This window comes from Molothrus aeneus, chromosome 3 (assembly GCF_037042795.1).
Source record: "Molothrus aeneus isolate 106 chromosome 3, BPBGC_Maene_1.0, whole genome shotgun sequence".
NCBI lineage: Eukaryota > Metazoa > Chordata > Aves > Passeriformes > Icteridae > Molothrus > Molothrus aeneus.
In genome coordinates, this window is record NC_089648.1 from 58,971,295 (window position 1) to 58,987,395 (window position 16,101).

The window sequence follows — 16,101 nt, forward strand, 5'->3', positions numbered from 1 at the left end:
AGGGATATGCCTTTCTTTGAGGTGATAATTAACATCATGTTTGTCAATGATCTTATGCCACTGCAGGAGTCAGAAACTTGAAACAAGATTTCAAGGGCTCTAGAAAGAATAGGACTTGGAAAATGATGGCTGGAGAAAAAGGGAGGAATGAGAAAAATAAGGCAACTGCAAGGGAACAGGAGAGCTAAATGTCTGTAAAATTCTCAGGGGATGAACAGCTTTTGTACAATATGCTGAAATTCTCTTGGCTCAATCTTACAGCACTATTGGCAGGCAGAGCATTAGGTACCATCTCTGCTGAGAATGCCATGTCCAAATGAAACAGAGGTGATAGCACCTGTCCCTCTAAGATTAATGGTCTCCAAATAAGGCGTTTGAATGTTTGCACAACTTGAATGTGAGCAGGCATATATAAATGATCTTTCAATGGCTGTACTGAACTGTTGTAATATGATTTTCCCACTAAAACTTTGATGTGCATACATCAAACTTTGAGCGTGTAGTGTTGCTTAGTTAATATTTTGAAATGCTTTTAAGTCAAAGCAAAAGCTTTAAACACAAATCCCTGGCATACATCTTGCATTTCACCTTCTTATTTGTGTCAGCCAGTGTCTTCATTGCTCTGTGAGTTAAATTGTCAAGCACAGGTTGTGCCTTGGTAGAGGAAAACCAATTTACCTTATTTTGCTTATGCAGCTTACAAAATCAGAAAGCAGTTGTTGTGGTTAGAAATAGGCTGACTTACGTGACTTTGAAAGTTTTTGGTTAGCACTGGCACATAAATCTAGTTCTGAAGTTGCCTGCCTGGCTCAAAAAGGCGATTATGTGTAATTAAAGCAAAGCCTGCCTTAATTAAGCATCTCATTGGAGTACAAGTCAGTGTGGATCCTGCTGATGGTTACACACCCATTTTGCTTGAAAGCAGCCTGTCCATGCTGTTTCACCTGTCTTTGTGTGCAATGTTTGGATGTGAGGGGTGAGGCATGGTTTTGACGTCTTCTCTGTTCTCTCCCACTATCCAGGATGAGAAGATGGGCCTTGAGCAGTGCCCAGTTTACAGCCTGCCTTTTTAGATTCATACTTGCTCCAGATCAGTCTCCAGTGTTTGGGGTTTTTTTTGAGCAGACCTTCATTTTCTCTCATTGTGTGTTTTGATCACTCCTCCTGATATAAGACGGCCCAGTGTTCATCATAGTAGATGTCATTCCAATGACCCTGCTGTTACCACAGAAAAAAGGGCTGTCCCTTACGACAGTGGTAGCAAAAAACTGGTCTATACACTGTGCTCTTATGATGCCTTGTGTCTGTATGAGGTCCAAAATACCAAGACCCACTTTTCAGTATTCAAATATCAAGAGATTATACTTGCTTAAGTAACTGTGAATGCTGCTTCTCACCCTGAAGAAGTTATAAAAGCCAATTAATGGAAAAGATTATTCCGAACAAGAGTCCTAACTACCATCAGGCTTTCTTGTGTAAGTACCTTGATGCTAACTAATGCAGTAGACCCAGCAACCAAGAGGTGTTGGCAATATCAATGCTCTTAGCAATAACATGACTTGGAATATGCATTGGCATCTAGCAAGGAAAATTTGAAAAGTGTTTTTCAAAGGAAATATTATTAGCAGCTGCTGGAAGCTGACAAGAGCAATAATAATGAAAGATGGAGGCTGTACCAACCCATCAGCATCCCAGTCCTAATGTATGGTTTGAAAGGACTTCCATTCAGTGCTGATCCCACTGAACCTGTCTGCACAGCACTGCTGTTCCAGGAGATGAGTCTCATTACCATCACATGTTTTCTACATTGCTTTCCAGCAAGCAGATTAGTCTCCATCCAAAGGAGTTGCCTCAAAGAAATATTTCCAGAGCATCCAGGTGAGGAACCTGGATCACTGGTTGGCAGTGAGCAGACTGACAGCATGCAGTAATGTCCTCATATATACCTCTTTAACTCCACTGCTCCTGTTTGAATTAACTCTCTCAAACTGAGGAGCCTGTAGGTCCTGTTGGCATTCATCAAAAAGAGATCTCTATCTTTGTCCTTAGCAACAATGAGGTTGCATTTACCATTCAGGAACTGGTCTAAACCCATGTAAAGAGCAAAGAGTTGTCTGCTGTCCACACCAGAGGCACTTTCATCACTCTTTGATTAGGCAGTCATGTTTTGTGTTAGCATTCATGTCCTTTACAATTTATGATGCTGGCTTTCAACAGTAATTGAGAGCTTAGACCTTGGAGATCACATCATGCAGAAGAATTGCTCCCTCCCTCCTCACAAACTGCAGTTTCACTGCCTTGGCTGTGACACTGTTTCATAAAGGTGCCCTGCTAGCTGGGGTTTTTTCAAGAAGGTGCTAATACAATCTTGTATCTTGGGAAGTATCAAGATCCATCAAAAGGGCATTTAGGAATCAGGCCTTTATTTAGAAGTCCGCTTCCAATCAAATGACTATCCTCTTGCTTCAGGAGATGGGAGGAATTAGGAATTTGGAGTTTAGTAGTTTTTTGTTGGTATGTTTTCTTGCTTTAATGTGAGCATCTTAACACAGTCTGCTTGTATATGGTTCCAAGTAGAACTGTGAATAGAAGGTGGGGAGTCACAGTCAAAAGGCATCTGGAGTGTAGGCAAAGAGCCTTACAACCTGTGTGCCTCCCAGACTTGGAGTCTTCAGTCACAGATACCTGAGATGACAAGAAGTCAAGAGTGTTTGTGGGCATGGGCAATAAGGGGTGAGCTCCCTACCACTGTGACCTTTGAGTGTGAATCCAAGAGAATGAGTAGAAGCCTTGGCAGGACCGTCCTGCAGGCTAGGGCTAGGTTAGTCTGACAGGTACTGGGTATCCTCTGCTTACCTCATTAACTTCCTTTCCACATCCTTTTGCTTTTTTCTCTGTTCTGCTGCACGTCTCATAAGCTTGTGATTATAAGGCAGCTTCTTATTTAAAGACTGTGAAATAAATTTTTGTTTGTTCCAGAAATATTTATTTTTAATCTCTTTTTTTTTGTTGTTTAAAAAGAGAGGAAACCCTTACCTTATAAACTAAGCATGCACATTACTAAACAAGACAAAAATAATTAAATATCACCAATTAACATTCTTATTGTTGCAACTGAAATGGATGTTACTGGTGACACAACTGAAAATTTGGCCAGAGAGGTCGGGGGGTGACCTCAAGAAGTAAAGATTCCTCATTTAATGAGGCTATTTTTTAGTTCTGTCTGGTATACATGCTGAAATGTTAGCTGTGGCTTCTTCAGGCATTGAGATGAGATCCTAGCTTTGGTCTAGATAGGATTGGTTTTGCACATTATCAAAATAACTGAGCTTTAACCTTATGGTCATATTTTTCTGGAATATTGCTGTGCTGTAGCTGGCTTTCTCACTGTGATGGTTGAAGTAGAGAGGATCTGGAGTCCTCCCTAAATAAGCAAATGGTAGGCTGATAAACCAGTTCAGTAACCAGCTTCCCAAACCCAGATTCCTCCTGCAATGTTAAAGTTAGCTATAAAATATTTTAAAGGACATTTGGAATCATTCTCCGATAAAATGGGTGTCCCACTGAGATAACTTATTTCCACCAAAAGAAAGTACCTCTCACCTTTCCACTTACCTTAAAAGCCAACTTATTCACAATCAAAGAAGTTGGAAAGATTACAGATAGCGATTGCTTTAAGCAGGATGAACACTGCAAGGCAACCAATTCTAACACTGACTAGGTAATAGATGATTTACACTACAAAGTTTAGCCTTCCATTGCTATTTTTCCCCCCTAATAAATAGCTACGACAGCAATTCTTCCTTATATTGCTGCCATATTTCTATTGGTGGCTTGCCATTGCCACTGATGAAAATGTCAAATGGTCTCTTTTGGCTAATTAATAATATCATCAGCTGAACTAGCTCTCAAGGACAGAGGTGACCACAGGGAAAGTCCATCAAATCAAGCAGCGCTTGCCTTGACAAGGGGGCTGGAGAGAAGCTGGTGTAAAGGTCACAACTTCTTCTCGTGTTTGTTTCTAAGCAACCCAGTCAGTCAGTCTGTGGTTGCAGCACACTGGGTTGAGTTGTTTTGCTTTCTTGTCTCTGCAAGTAAGACACTAAAGGTGACAGGCCCTCTGGGAATAAGCCACCATGTTCCACATCAGCTGGCTGAAGAAGTTCCTGCTTTATGGGCAGGAGGCCTGAAAGCAGACCCATAGGAGAAACCAGTAGTGAAAGGGCTGTTTGTAGTCAGAGGCTTCAAGCTAGCTCTTGCACAGCATAAAAACATAAATGTAATTTTTAAAGCCCTAACAACTGCCCAAGTTTGTGTATGTGAGAAAGCGTGGGTATCTTGAGACTGACAAGAACGGGTCATCCCTTGGTTCTGTGCACTGGTCACAGTGAAGCAAGGGACTTAGGGCAAGTTGGCAGGTTAAGGAATAGCTGAATGACCCAGCTGTGAATATGTGAATACTAGGATGGTATTCATAGTAGTAACCAATATAAATTTCATACCAGAAACCATCAAAGGCTGACGCAGGAAGCTTGCAGGGATGACACACCAGCAGCAAAACAAAACTGATGACTCTGAGTGATCTGATGGACATTTACACAGAATTATTTTTTGTGGCTTTCTGCCTTTTCTACACTGGTTATAGAGGCTTTCTCACCCAGGGTGAGAAGCAAGAAGCCTGATGCTGCTAAGGGACAGGAGTGCTCAAGGTGCATTCCCTAGGTACAGGGTGGCTGGCAGAATATAAAGTCATACCAGAAAAATGAGACAGATTTGCAAGGATTCTCAGTAGGTGAGTTCAGATGATCACATCACTGGGACCATTCTTCATAGGCATTCTTCAGGGCATCTGTCTCAAGACATGCATGTCACTAAAGGGGACAGAATAATTGAGCAGTAACACATTTCCAGGATCAAGTACTTACACAAAATTTTCAGTGGTGTGCAAGGATAAAACAGGTACTTTTTTAATTGGGATGTACAATTTTTCTCATATTAGATAATTGGAGGTAACTAATTTCATGCCAGTTTCTAGAGTTTCAGGAGAGAGCTAGAGAACATATGGACCAAGAAACTTTCTGTTTTCACTGGCCAAGTTGGCAAGAACTGTAATGCAGACCCAAGAGATTAACACATTAGGAAGGAATCAACAAAGTTTTGGTAAACAGACCTAATTCTTCACAAATTCATTAGTTCTTTGAAGTGTTCAACAGCCTTGAGGACACAGGCAATCCAGCTGATATAGTTTACTTGAAATTCAGAAGAGATTTTAGCACATGCCTTTCAAAGGCTCTTAGAGGATATAATCTGAGGGGATAAACAGGAAGGTCCTTGAATGGATAAACAGTTAAAAGATAGAACAAACAAGGCTGTGCAGAAATGGTTGGGGTTTACAGTGGAAAAGATTATGAATGCTTAGTTTAAGCAGTTCAATATATTTCTAACTAACATGAGAAAAGTAGACTAGTTGGCAGATTACCTTTTGTGATGCTACCAAGGATACTAAAGACAAAGACTGAAGAATTGCATAAGGATCCCATTCCAGGGGGGGAAACCCAGCAGATAAAATTCAGTTCTGATAGATGGAAAATAAGGGACAAGGAGAAAACCCAGTCCTAACAACACTGATAGTGACAGGCTCTGAGCCCTTTATACTAGGCTAAAGAATATCTGGCACAATGCTAAGCAGCAGTCAAAAAAAAAAAAAAAAGAAAACAACAACAAAAAGAACTTGATTACACAGAATTATTTAAGAAAGGAACGAAAGGCAATGCATTATTCCACTGTATGCCCCTGTGGTGTTCCAGTACATCTCAACAAGTACTTTTAAGATATACTGCACCTATTTCATAAAAACTACAGTGAAATTAGAGAGCTTGCAAAGACAGTAACAAGGATAATTGAAAGTATGGACAAGCTTTCATATGTGGAATGATTAAATAGCTTAGGACGGTCTTGGCTGGAAAAGAGATGGCTGAGGGCAGAATATGACTTGTCTGTAAAACTATAGTGGCATGGAGATGGTGAATAGGTTTTGAATCCAGTATGATAATTAGGAAGCAGAAATAGCAGGAGAAAAACAAATAAATGCATTTCCTCTGACAGCATATAGTTAAACTGCCACATTTAAGGCAGGATTTTGTAGAAGGCATGATTTTATGAGAGTTGGAAAAGTGACTGTGAGAAGTAATTGAAGGAGAAAATAAATCTACTGAAGGCTGTATAGCTATAAAGACTGAAGGCTATTAAATATAAAGTCTGGGAGTCCACAAACCCCAGTGTAGTGAAGTCTTGACAAACTTACCATATACTCATCATTTATACTTTTCCCCAGCACCTCTCCCAGGCAGGTAGGGGAGGGTATTGTACTAACTTGTCTTCCCACCTCTGCTCCTGTGCTCTGAGGAAGAGGCCAGGAATGCCTATACAAGCTGGTCACAAACACACACTACTGCTGTAACACAATGAAGACTGAAATCCCCTATCAGAAAGAGTGCAGACTGTGCTAGTACAGTGCTGTGCTGTACTAATCCTAGCAAGGGCCAGGGAGTTGTACAGGGGGCACATAAGGTATCTCTCCTCCATGCAGATCTTATTTTCTTCTGTTATGCCCATAATGGCTATTGGTAGCTATGGATATGTACTAGGAAAGGCAGGTTTTTCACTGCATTGTGCAACCATTCTTGGAATACCACATGCATGATTTTAAAGAAGGATGTTAATTAAAATGGAAAGTTTAATTGCACATGCAGAGCACTGCGAAGTGGTTTGGGATGTTGTGTGTTTCACAGCTCTGAGTCGGAAATGTTCTGGGGGACGTTTTGAAGTGTCTCAACTCCCTCTGGCATTGACCCACAGGCTGCCCATATGTGTAATCACAGCTGCATCAGTGACAATACAGACAGGAAAAGCCAGCAGCAACACAGCCTGAGGATGTAACTGTACCAGCTGTGCATCTCTATGTCCATCAGCTTGTTTCAGTGAGAAAATTCCCTGTGTCCACTGATGGATAAGCTACACACACTCAGACTACTCCAGCTGGTGTACTGCTTTGGATAGCCACCTCTCCTCTCAGTAATTACTGGCTTTAGAATTACATCAGGGACAATAACCATAATTCTGAGGAAGGTTGTTAACTTTCCTCACGTGCAAAAATACTTTTTGGAAACACTAACAATCAAACTGCTCAAATAATGTCTTTCAATACTAGGTTTTTAGTTCATCTAGAGTCCTTGGGGGTAAAAATTCCAGCTACATAAATGTGAAAGTTAGTTGTCCTGCTTTTAGGACCCGTATGGGTAAGAGGAGATTACTAAAATTCTCTTGGTAATACAGAGTTAATAGTGCTAAATACTGAGTTGTCGTTAGAACTGACTACTCGTTTCCAATAAACCACAATGAGACAAACCAGACACAGGAACAGGAATTTCACGAATAGCCTCAAATATGCAATTTGGGCTTGGGGGACTTGGCTGACGGGTATAGTTTTATATGAAAACAGACCTTAGTCTAACTTAGAATACGAGGGTGAGTTCAGAGAGCTGGAACTGAAACCACACTACCCTTTCTGCTGAGCTCAACTACACTCAAATCACAGAGGTCACATCAAATGACACGAGCTAAAAAAACTAAATAATCAGATAAAAAGGTGGATTTGTTATAATTCTGTCCTTAATTTCTTCATAGGAGGACCCTGCTCATGTTAAAGGCAGTGCAATGGATTTACATATTAAGTGGCTTAATCAAGAATATATGAAAACTCAGAGGAACTGGGAAGAAGTGGAAAACAGAATGAATGTGACAATAGAAATACGGAGAAAGATGATCAATGATAAGGCACCTTTAAAAGATGTTCTTAGACTATTTCCTTTCTTAAGATGCCCTTATCAGGTAACAGAGCTATTTTTAATTATGACATTGAATCCTGTGTTATAGATGTGATACATCTGTAGGCGTGTATTTCACAGGATAGTTCCACTGAAGTATCCATCAGCAATGTTCTCTTTAATTCATATTGAAATCCCATTTTAAAAGGTTCATCACTTCAATTCCGAGTTAAAGGTGCCACACATACCACCAGTGTCACTGTTTGGTGTTACTTGATGTATTCCTTTCCTGCTTTGAAAAAAAATTACATCACCCTCTTGAGTTTATAATCTTATTTAACTGAGCTAGTTTTATCCTGTCTTCAAAGTGCATGCATTGTTTACAGTTTTGGTTTTGAGGTTTGCAATACCAAATACTTGTTTTTCTTTCAGCTTTTTAGGGAGTTCCAGCTTCTCACACACATGGACATTCATAAGAAAACAGTCGAGATTTTGGAGATTTATTCAGAAAACATATTGTCCTTGTATGTGGTGAGGAATAATCCAATTAACGTTATGCTGCAAGAAAATCTGAAGCAGCACACAGAGGAAGACGTTCTGAAATGTCAGTACAAATCTCCTATGCTCTGAATATCAGAGTTTTGTTGTAGCTAATTGTTCTTACTTATGTAACTAAACTAGTTTCAATTGTACTGCAAACACATTTCAAAAATGTTATGGTTTCTTTGAAAATATAGAGTGATGGTGAAGCATTGAGAAGAAAAGCTACTAAATTAGTAGGAAAATTAAGTCAGTCAAGTATTGAAGCCTTATTTTCAATGAATAAAAGACTGCAGGTTTGATAAAGTAAGTAATTACCTTAAAATAAGTATTGCTAGATGAGCAGAAGTATGTATTTCTAGATATGAGTGCTTATTATTTTCTAAAAATACCTGCAGAAAACTAATTTTCTGCTTTAGAAATAGCCCCATAAAAAAGACACAATTTCCTTTACAAGTCAAGTTTCTATGGTTATAATCTTTACCCCAGTAAAATAAAAGAAGTAGTTCCCATTAACCGTTTCAGGCACCTCATCTCTGCAGAGAAACAGTCGAGGAAAAAGGGCACAGACTGGTCCCTCTGGTGAGGTCCATGTATCCTGGCTGTGGGGAGCAAACACCTGCTGACACTCAGCTTCCTTCAGTCAGTGAGAAATCTGGGGAGTGTGGTCCTGCAGGGACAGAACTTTTCAAGCAGTCACTCAGAATTGCCATTCTTGCCCAGCTGCCCAAGCTTAGCTCTCTGAGAAGTCCTCCCTAGACTCACTTTCTGTCAAACAGGCATAATAATTTCAGGATGTCAATCCAAGGTCACACCATATGAACACATGTGTGTCCTATAGCAGTTTCACTCCATTTATTGCCAGGTCAGCTTTGAAAGAAGCAGAAAGTGTAGGTTAAAATTCTGGGGATTTCCTTCGCTAAGATTAAAAACAAAAGTATTCATGGTAGATCAAAATTCTTCAATGAATAGTCTAATCCAGAAAGCCTTTATGGACTTTCTTTTCATAGCTTTGGCCAAGGAAATCTATGGATATAGTAAGTAATTTCCCCTTTTCTTATACAGCATGTCCACAGAGATTTTGACTCATGCCTTAGTAAAGTCCCAAGGCCTTTCCTTTTCTGTTTTTCTCTCACAAACAACTTGACCTGCCACCTAGATAATAAATGCATGGTGAGGTAAGTTCAGTGAAGCACATAACACCAGAAGCCTGACTTGCAAAAAAGATGTTATAGTCAATAACACCTGAGTCAGAGGGATAGTAGATACCAGGTGTCAGGAGGTTCTGCAGCACCAGCTGGTACCACAGCCTTCAAAGCAGAGTCCTGGAAACAGGACTCCCTGGACTTCAGTTTACTGGGGAGAGAGGAGTTTGGGAAAGGGCAGTGAGAGCAGGAAGACTATCAGCTCACAAACTCAACTAAAAGCAACCCAAAGGCCAGCTTACTTATTGTGAGGAAAATTGAACTGTAATATTGGGTAGCAGAGTCCCATGAATTATTTGACACTAATGTTCATTGCCAGCTGAGTTGCCTAAATATTGACTGTGGTACAAACTACTCTTCAAAGTGGACTGAACAACAGCTCCACTACTGAGCTGTTAACTATTACATAGGCTGCAATCTGTTTTTCCAGGATGATACTGCAGTGCCAGAAAGTTTTCATTTGTAATGTAGTATAAATCCTTGCCTTTGACAGACATGAAAATGACTGCTGCATGTTTACTCCTGCCAGAGGTCTTTGGAGATGATTCCAGTCTGTTTGCTGCAGTGAACGAGGAGGTAGGAGACAGAGCACCAGCAGCCTTGGTCTCTCTTCCTTTAATCACCTGCATATGCACATCACCTGGCCTTTTGGTGGCTCAGCTTAGTTCTGGGAAGAGGTGACATTAGCCTGCCTTTGGAGTAGAAATGCTCACAGAAATACTACCTAACTTCAAAGAATGTTATCAGGCTTACTTCATTCTCTGACCTGTTCATCGTAGCAATGTTGTGGCATCATTTGAAATACCCTTTTTTGAATTTAGGTAAAGGCAGTGACACCAGTGTTGGAAGTGAAAAATCCCTTCAACGTGAATTCATGCGAGTTTGCCCTGTACATAGAAAGGGAAGAGCTGGCCCAGCTTGATGACTGCACCATGGCTCTGGCGGCACTGGTGGCTGCATTCCATGTGTTTGATATCCCATGCCCAAAGAGAATCCACAGGACACTGAACTTCCTGGAGTCCCTGGTCTTTGAGGTGAGGAACCCAGCATCTCTGCCCACCCTGGTAAAGACAGGGCTGGAGGCACCCAAGCATCCAGTATCCGATGGTGCACCCAGCACTCCTCTCAGGAGCATTTGATATTTTGTCAAAATAAATCCCTTTGTGCCATTCTTTCTAGTGAAAGTGTATGTATATTTAAAAGCTATGTTTAGTAATGCCCTCCTTTTTTTATTGTACTGGCTACTTCTAAAAAAAAAAATTAAAACTCAAGCAATTTCCTGATTTTAAATGTAGATTTTAGAGGAGTCTAGAGATAATAAAATTTTCTAGATTACTTCATGTGTTATGTATTATTTTTCTATAAGGAGCATTTGAAAAATTAATATATTTGATTGTAAGAATTAAAAAAAATTACTAGCCAACATGAGCATGTCACTGCTTTAGATGGTAATAAAGTTAATGCTTTGAAATGGCACAACTTAAAATTTTACTTATTACCATTACTTCATTATGTTATGATTGCTGAGAGCCTAATGTAATAATTTTAGTGCTTTAAAATGGTTGGCCTGATTTTTGATTTACAGGATGACAACTTTTTACTGTTTTCTTCTTGCATGAAACATTTTGTTTCAACATTAATCCTGAATTTACTAAATAGGCATTCTAAGACGAGCTCTCAAAGCAGCAAGAATGACTTATCGGGGATGCTGCCATGTGCATTGGTGCTGCAGAGGGAACATTTCTTTCCAAATTTATTCCCTGGAACAAATCAGCTTTCTCCACATGGTGACTTTCTGCCTACACAGAGTAGAAGCCTTCTCCTCTCTTTTTCCACAGCCTTCTCTCTTTCCCAACACTCCATTCTTAACTTCTTTGTGAAAATCTCTAGGGTTGCTGTCTGGCATTGCACAGCTTTGGGCAAGTGCCTGGTGATAGGAACAGCAGCCAGGACCCATTGCATTAATTAGAAATAAAAACTGGCTTTTTATTAAAACACTGCTTTCTGTTAGAGACCAATCTCGCAACGGTTCCAAAATGTCAGCGTAGGCAAAGCAGCACCTGTGGTCACGATGATTCTTTAAACACTCAAACACACAGCCTGGAAGATCGCAGAAGCTTTGTTAAATTGTGGCTGTGCAGGGGTGACTCCAAGGCAGTGATGACAGTGGGAGATCCTTCAGGATGAAAGGAGATGGCTGCATTTGATGGCCAAACTCTCCTGCTATAGGCTTCACATGGTTCCCATGGAATGCAGGGAACCTTCACCAGTGGGAGGGCTGGGCTACCACAGATACAAAACAAAAACCAATGCCATTTCAGAGATTCAGTAGGTCTGATGAGTGGTTTTAGATTTCTTTAGTCAACAAAGAAAATTTGTTTACTGTAGTTTTTGTAACAGAGGTGGCTACACTCAGCTACCTCATCATATGGGATACAAAAGTAAAGATTGTGTATGTCCTCATTATTGTATGTGATAGCTGTGTGAATAAAAAATTGGGCTCAAGTGAGGTTTATTCTACTTCTTCTAAACAGTATTAATTTAAATTAATTTCTTAAACCACAGTACTTTGTAAGTACTTGTAAATAAAAATTCAGGGAGGTGCTAACATCCCCAGGTAATCTCTGTTGAGCTGCAGCTCTCTTTGTTGGCTATCACTGCAGGTCGTAGACCTGGCACATAGGACAGACACAGAGGGTCGAGGAAAATAAACTACACAGAAGGAGACAATGAAAGAAAACAGAAGAATTTAGCTTTTTACAGACCTGCCTGTGCAACTTCAGGTGCTGGTGGTGACAAAGTCCAGGGCTACAAATGGCATTCTGATTGTAATGGCCAGGGGGATGTGAGCTTTGGGAGTAAGTGTTGAGGGAGAGGGCACACAGCAGTAGCTAAGTTGCTCTTTTAAAACTACTGGCTGCACTGAGCTACAGTGAGAAATTACTCCACACACACCCATCAGGAGCAGCTGGGTTCATCTGGGAGTCCTGGGCACACACAAAGGTAACAGAGGCTCCAGTTCAGGTTTTATTTGTATTGTAGTACAATAAGAGTGCAATTTGAACGTACACATATTGAACAAAATGTAAAAATATTATTTATGCAATGATAATGGAGGAAATTAACAGAGCAATGCAACTTACTTAATACTGACCCTGTTTCACCTCATATTATGGCAGGTACCAATCACCTACATGATCTGGAAGGGACACAGAGAGTGAAAACTTAAGAACTCCAGCCAAAGAAAAGCCTAGCAAAATCTGTGGGAAGATGTAACATTCTCCCAGCTCTGTGCAATGGGAATGTTCTGTTTGTTCTCAGTTCTACAGCTGAGCAACTGCCCACTGCAGCACTAAACAGAGGGCTGCCAAAAAACCTGATTCAACTCTTCTCTCTCTTCTTGCAAAGAATTCTGGAGCAGTCCTCAGTATACAGGTTGCTAGGCTTTCTCCCATATAAAGTGCATCTGGTTTACATCTTGCATGTATAATACCACGTGCAATGACTTTCCCTATAATAATCCTCCAAGAAAGGAGGTTGCTTTACCTCAGTACCTGCTGGTGACATCTGCAGCCTGCTAATGACCTGGTGAATTACATGTATTTTACACCTAGCATGTGCCAGTGCACCACAAGCATTTAAGTATCCTTTTCCCTGTGCTTTGCCTTTCTCCATATGCCTTATTCATTTACAAATCAGAGTTTTCAGCTAGGAAGTGGTGAGTAAAATAATTCTCCCACCCCTGGGAAAGCAAACCTCTGTAGAATATGAAACCAGGGTAGCAGTCCTAGCTTGAGCACAGTTTTTCTCCATTGTTGTGGTAACTATGCTGAAGACTGGGAAGTGCAGACACAATTGAATGTAATTTCTTTTCTGCTAATTTCCTTGCCTCAAAATACTCCTATTTTCTTCCATGTTCTGATGGACTGTAGCAGACTCCATGTAAATGGCTGGGACTCTATTGTGCAGCATAAACAAAAATCTTCTATAAAGCCAAACTTTATTTTTCAGTTGCAGCCTTCTCTATACTGGTCTTTTGATAAAATACATGAAATATGCTGGTGGCAAAACTCACGTAACAGTTTTGTAATCGTGCAAAAGTAAAAACATTCAGTTATCAAAAAAGCATTATAATTTCAACCTCAACAAGGTTTGTTTTGTTACAAGCAAACAGACAGTTTTATTATCTGTAAAGTAATATGCTGTAGCATAAAGTGTCACATATGTAACATTAAGTGTTTCATTTTCAAACTATGGCACAAATACACATTAGCCATAACAGTCTCATCTGGCTACCTGTAGCCTAATTTTTGGCTGATCAGTTTTTATTTTGATAAAATGAAGTAAAAGCTTCTGAAAAGTAAAATGGGTACATGAAGTACAATTCAAGAATCCTTAGAAAATATTAACGTTCCCTTATATAATACAGCATAAATAATTAAGGAAGGTTTTCTTGATGTCCCCAGAGAGTTAGGGATCCTAACCATCCATGGAGAACTAGCGCCATTAGTTTGGTAAATAAGACCAGCTGACTCGGTTGTCACACAGTACCTTCTCAAAAGCTTGAACACTTCCCAGAAGGATTCAGATGTATACTGGCTCCAGGAGATTATAAATAGTCCACGAGTGCTGAACTTCAGTTTCTTCCTTTCTGAGAGTCCTTACTAAACACTTCTAGTGAGTCTTTGTGCTTTGAATAAAACATGAGCTCCAGTGGAGAAAGCTGGTTCGTGCACATTTTCCATTATCTTCAAAGTTCATTGTGTGAATTTTTCTCTGCAGCTTTGAACATCAGAATGGAATTAAAGATTTTTAGGGCTGGTCCCAGTTTAATGCTCATTATTTTCACTATGTCTGATTGGGTCATTAGCAGGAATGCTTCTCCATCAATTTGCTTTAAAAGAAAAACACACAAAGCTATTAATAGGTCTGACAGTGCAGCAGTATAAAAGTTTCAGAAAACATGAAAAGAAAAGTCCCAGCAACTTCAGACAAAGTTAAGGACTGGCTAAATACAAGCACTTTCAAATGCTTTCAGGAGAGCTTTGATTTCAACCTTTAGACAGATCAGCTAGTCTAAGAGAACAGGATGATGATCTTCTTCCTGCTCAAAAACAACCGTCTGGCTAATTTTTAGCTAAACGGTCCTCATTTTCATACTGACAATATAAAACCTATTGAAAAGTAAAGTGGGTAAATTAAGTGTAATTCAACTATACTGAAGCACAGCAATGATTTTAAACATCTTAGCTATTCCTTTTATGCAAGCATCCATGGGAGAAACTTCTGGATCTCACTCCCAGGTATAGAGCTGGAATCCCCTTCAGGCCACCACTTCTCTGCTCACTAAATAGCAAATTGAAATGAATTTGATCCCAGATGAAAATAGGAGCCAGGCTAATAAAACTGCCTCTTGGACACAACAGAACATTTCAAAACACGGAATATTTTTTCTTTGTATTGTTGATATTTTACTAAACTTTACAAATGAACATTCTCCTGAAAGCAAATCACTCTCTCAGCAGGAGTGCTAAATCCCAACAGGAAGAGCCTCCAAGGTCCTCACTTCAGGGGCTTCAATGGGGCCAACATTTCCTATGTAAGTTTCAGATCACTTAGGTATCTATAGGTAAACTTTCAGTGTAAGCTGGATAGCTATACATAAAATGCAACTGTGGTTAGACAGAAGCACTGCTTAGCCTTAAAGATACTAACATGAGATAAACACAGTCTAAATTCCTGTAGGGCTAGGAAACAAGTTTTCTGAATCAGACATGCTGCAAATGACACCCCAGCACTCTAAGTTGAGGAACACTGCAGTCAGGACAGCACCATGTGGTAACCCACAATTACTTTCTACTCATTTCATACATAAAGCCAGACTTGGTGGGCTCAGAACTTGAAGTGTGTGAACTTGGGGCCCCCCAAATAAAAAGCTGAAGCATCTTAACAGAAGCAGGCTGAGGGTTCATTTCCATATAGCAGTTTGAACCAGCATCTTCTACCTACTGATGTCAGCTAGTCCATGCCTCAATGACCTCATTGACCTCAGTGGGAGACATTTAATTTACTAGTCACAGACAAAGCCTGAGAAGCTGAATCTTAGAGAAGGGAAATATTTTCTCACACCTCTGAGAATGAAAGTGTTAAGGATTCAGCATCTCTGTGGCACTTGGTGTTTGCTGACTTGATTAGCAATATGCCAACTTTTAACTCTAAATTCATTGATGAGACACCCTAAGTGACATAGGGAACAATCCAGGCTTGAATACTAAAATGCTCAACATCTGAGCTAGTGTCAAATGCCCAGAGATGCAGCATCTCAGTCCTTTGATAAGCAGCTGTAATAGTCATTACAGTCTACAGCACAGCCTGAAAGCTTCTGTTGCAGGAGATTAGCAGAGCCATCTGTATGCATTTTCCTCAGGAGATGCCTTCCCAAGTCTAAGCAGCAAAATTATTCTTCACTTGAAAGGCTGGCTGACTCTGCCCATTCAGGTCGTCTGGCTGGGATAAGCACCTGATCACTC

The 16,101-nt window shown here is 40.2% G+C and overlaps 2 protein-coding genes across 7 annotated transcripts in view; one reads left to right on the plus strand and one right to left on the minus strand.

Annotated features, from left to right (window-relative positions):
- SAMD3 (sterile alpha motif domain containing 3) overlaps window positions 1-10,906 on the plus strand; it is a 42,370-nt gene extending 31,464 nt beyond the window's left edge. For all 3 annotated transcript variants that reach the window (XM_066545758.1, XM_066545757.1, XM_066545760.1), the window contains 4 exons: window positions 7,687-7,890; window positions 8,259-8,430; window positions 10,065-10,147; window positions 10,393-10,906. In XM_066545758.1, the coding sequence (XP_066401855.1) occupies window positions 7,687-7,890; window positions 8,259-8,430; window positions 10,065-10,147; window positions 10,393-10,710 (777 nt within the window). In that variant the 3' untranslated portion in view covers window positions 10,711-10,906. The remainder of the gene's footprint in view (window positions 1-7,686; window positions 7,891-8,258; window positions 8,431-10,064; window positions 10,148-10,392) is intronic.
- A 1,679-nt stretch (window positions 10,907-12,585) lies between these two features.
- Window positions 12,586-16,101, minus strand: part of L3MBTL3 (L3MBTL histone methyl-lysine binding protein 3) — a 78,512-nt gene continuing 74,996 nt past the window's right edge. For all 4 annotated transcript variants that reach the window (XM_066547027.1, XM_066547028.1, XM_066547029.1 and 1 more), the window contains exon 22: window positions 12,586-14,465. In XM_066547027.1, coding sequence (XP_066403124.1) covers window positions 14,322-14,465 — 144 coding nt within the window. In that variant the 3' untranslated portion in view covers window positions 12,586-14,321. The remainder of the gene's footprint in view (window positions 14,466-16,101) is intronic.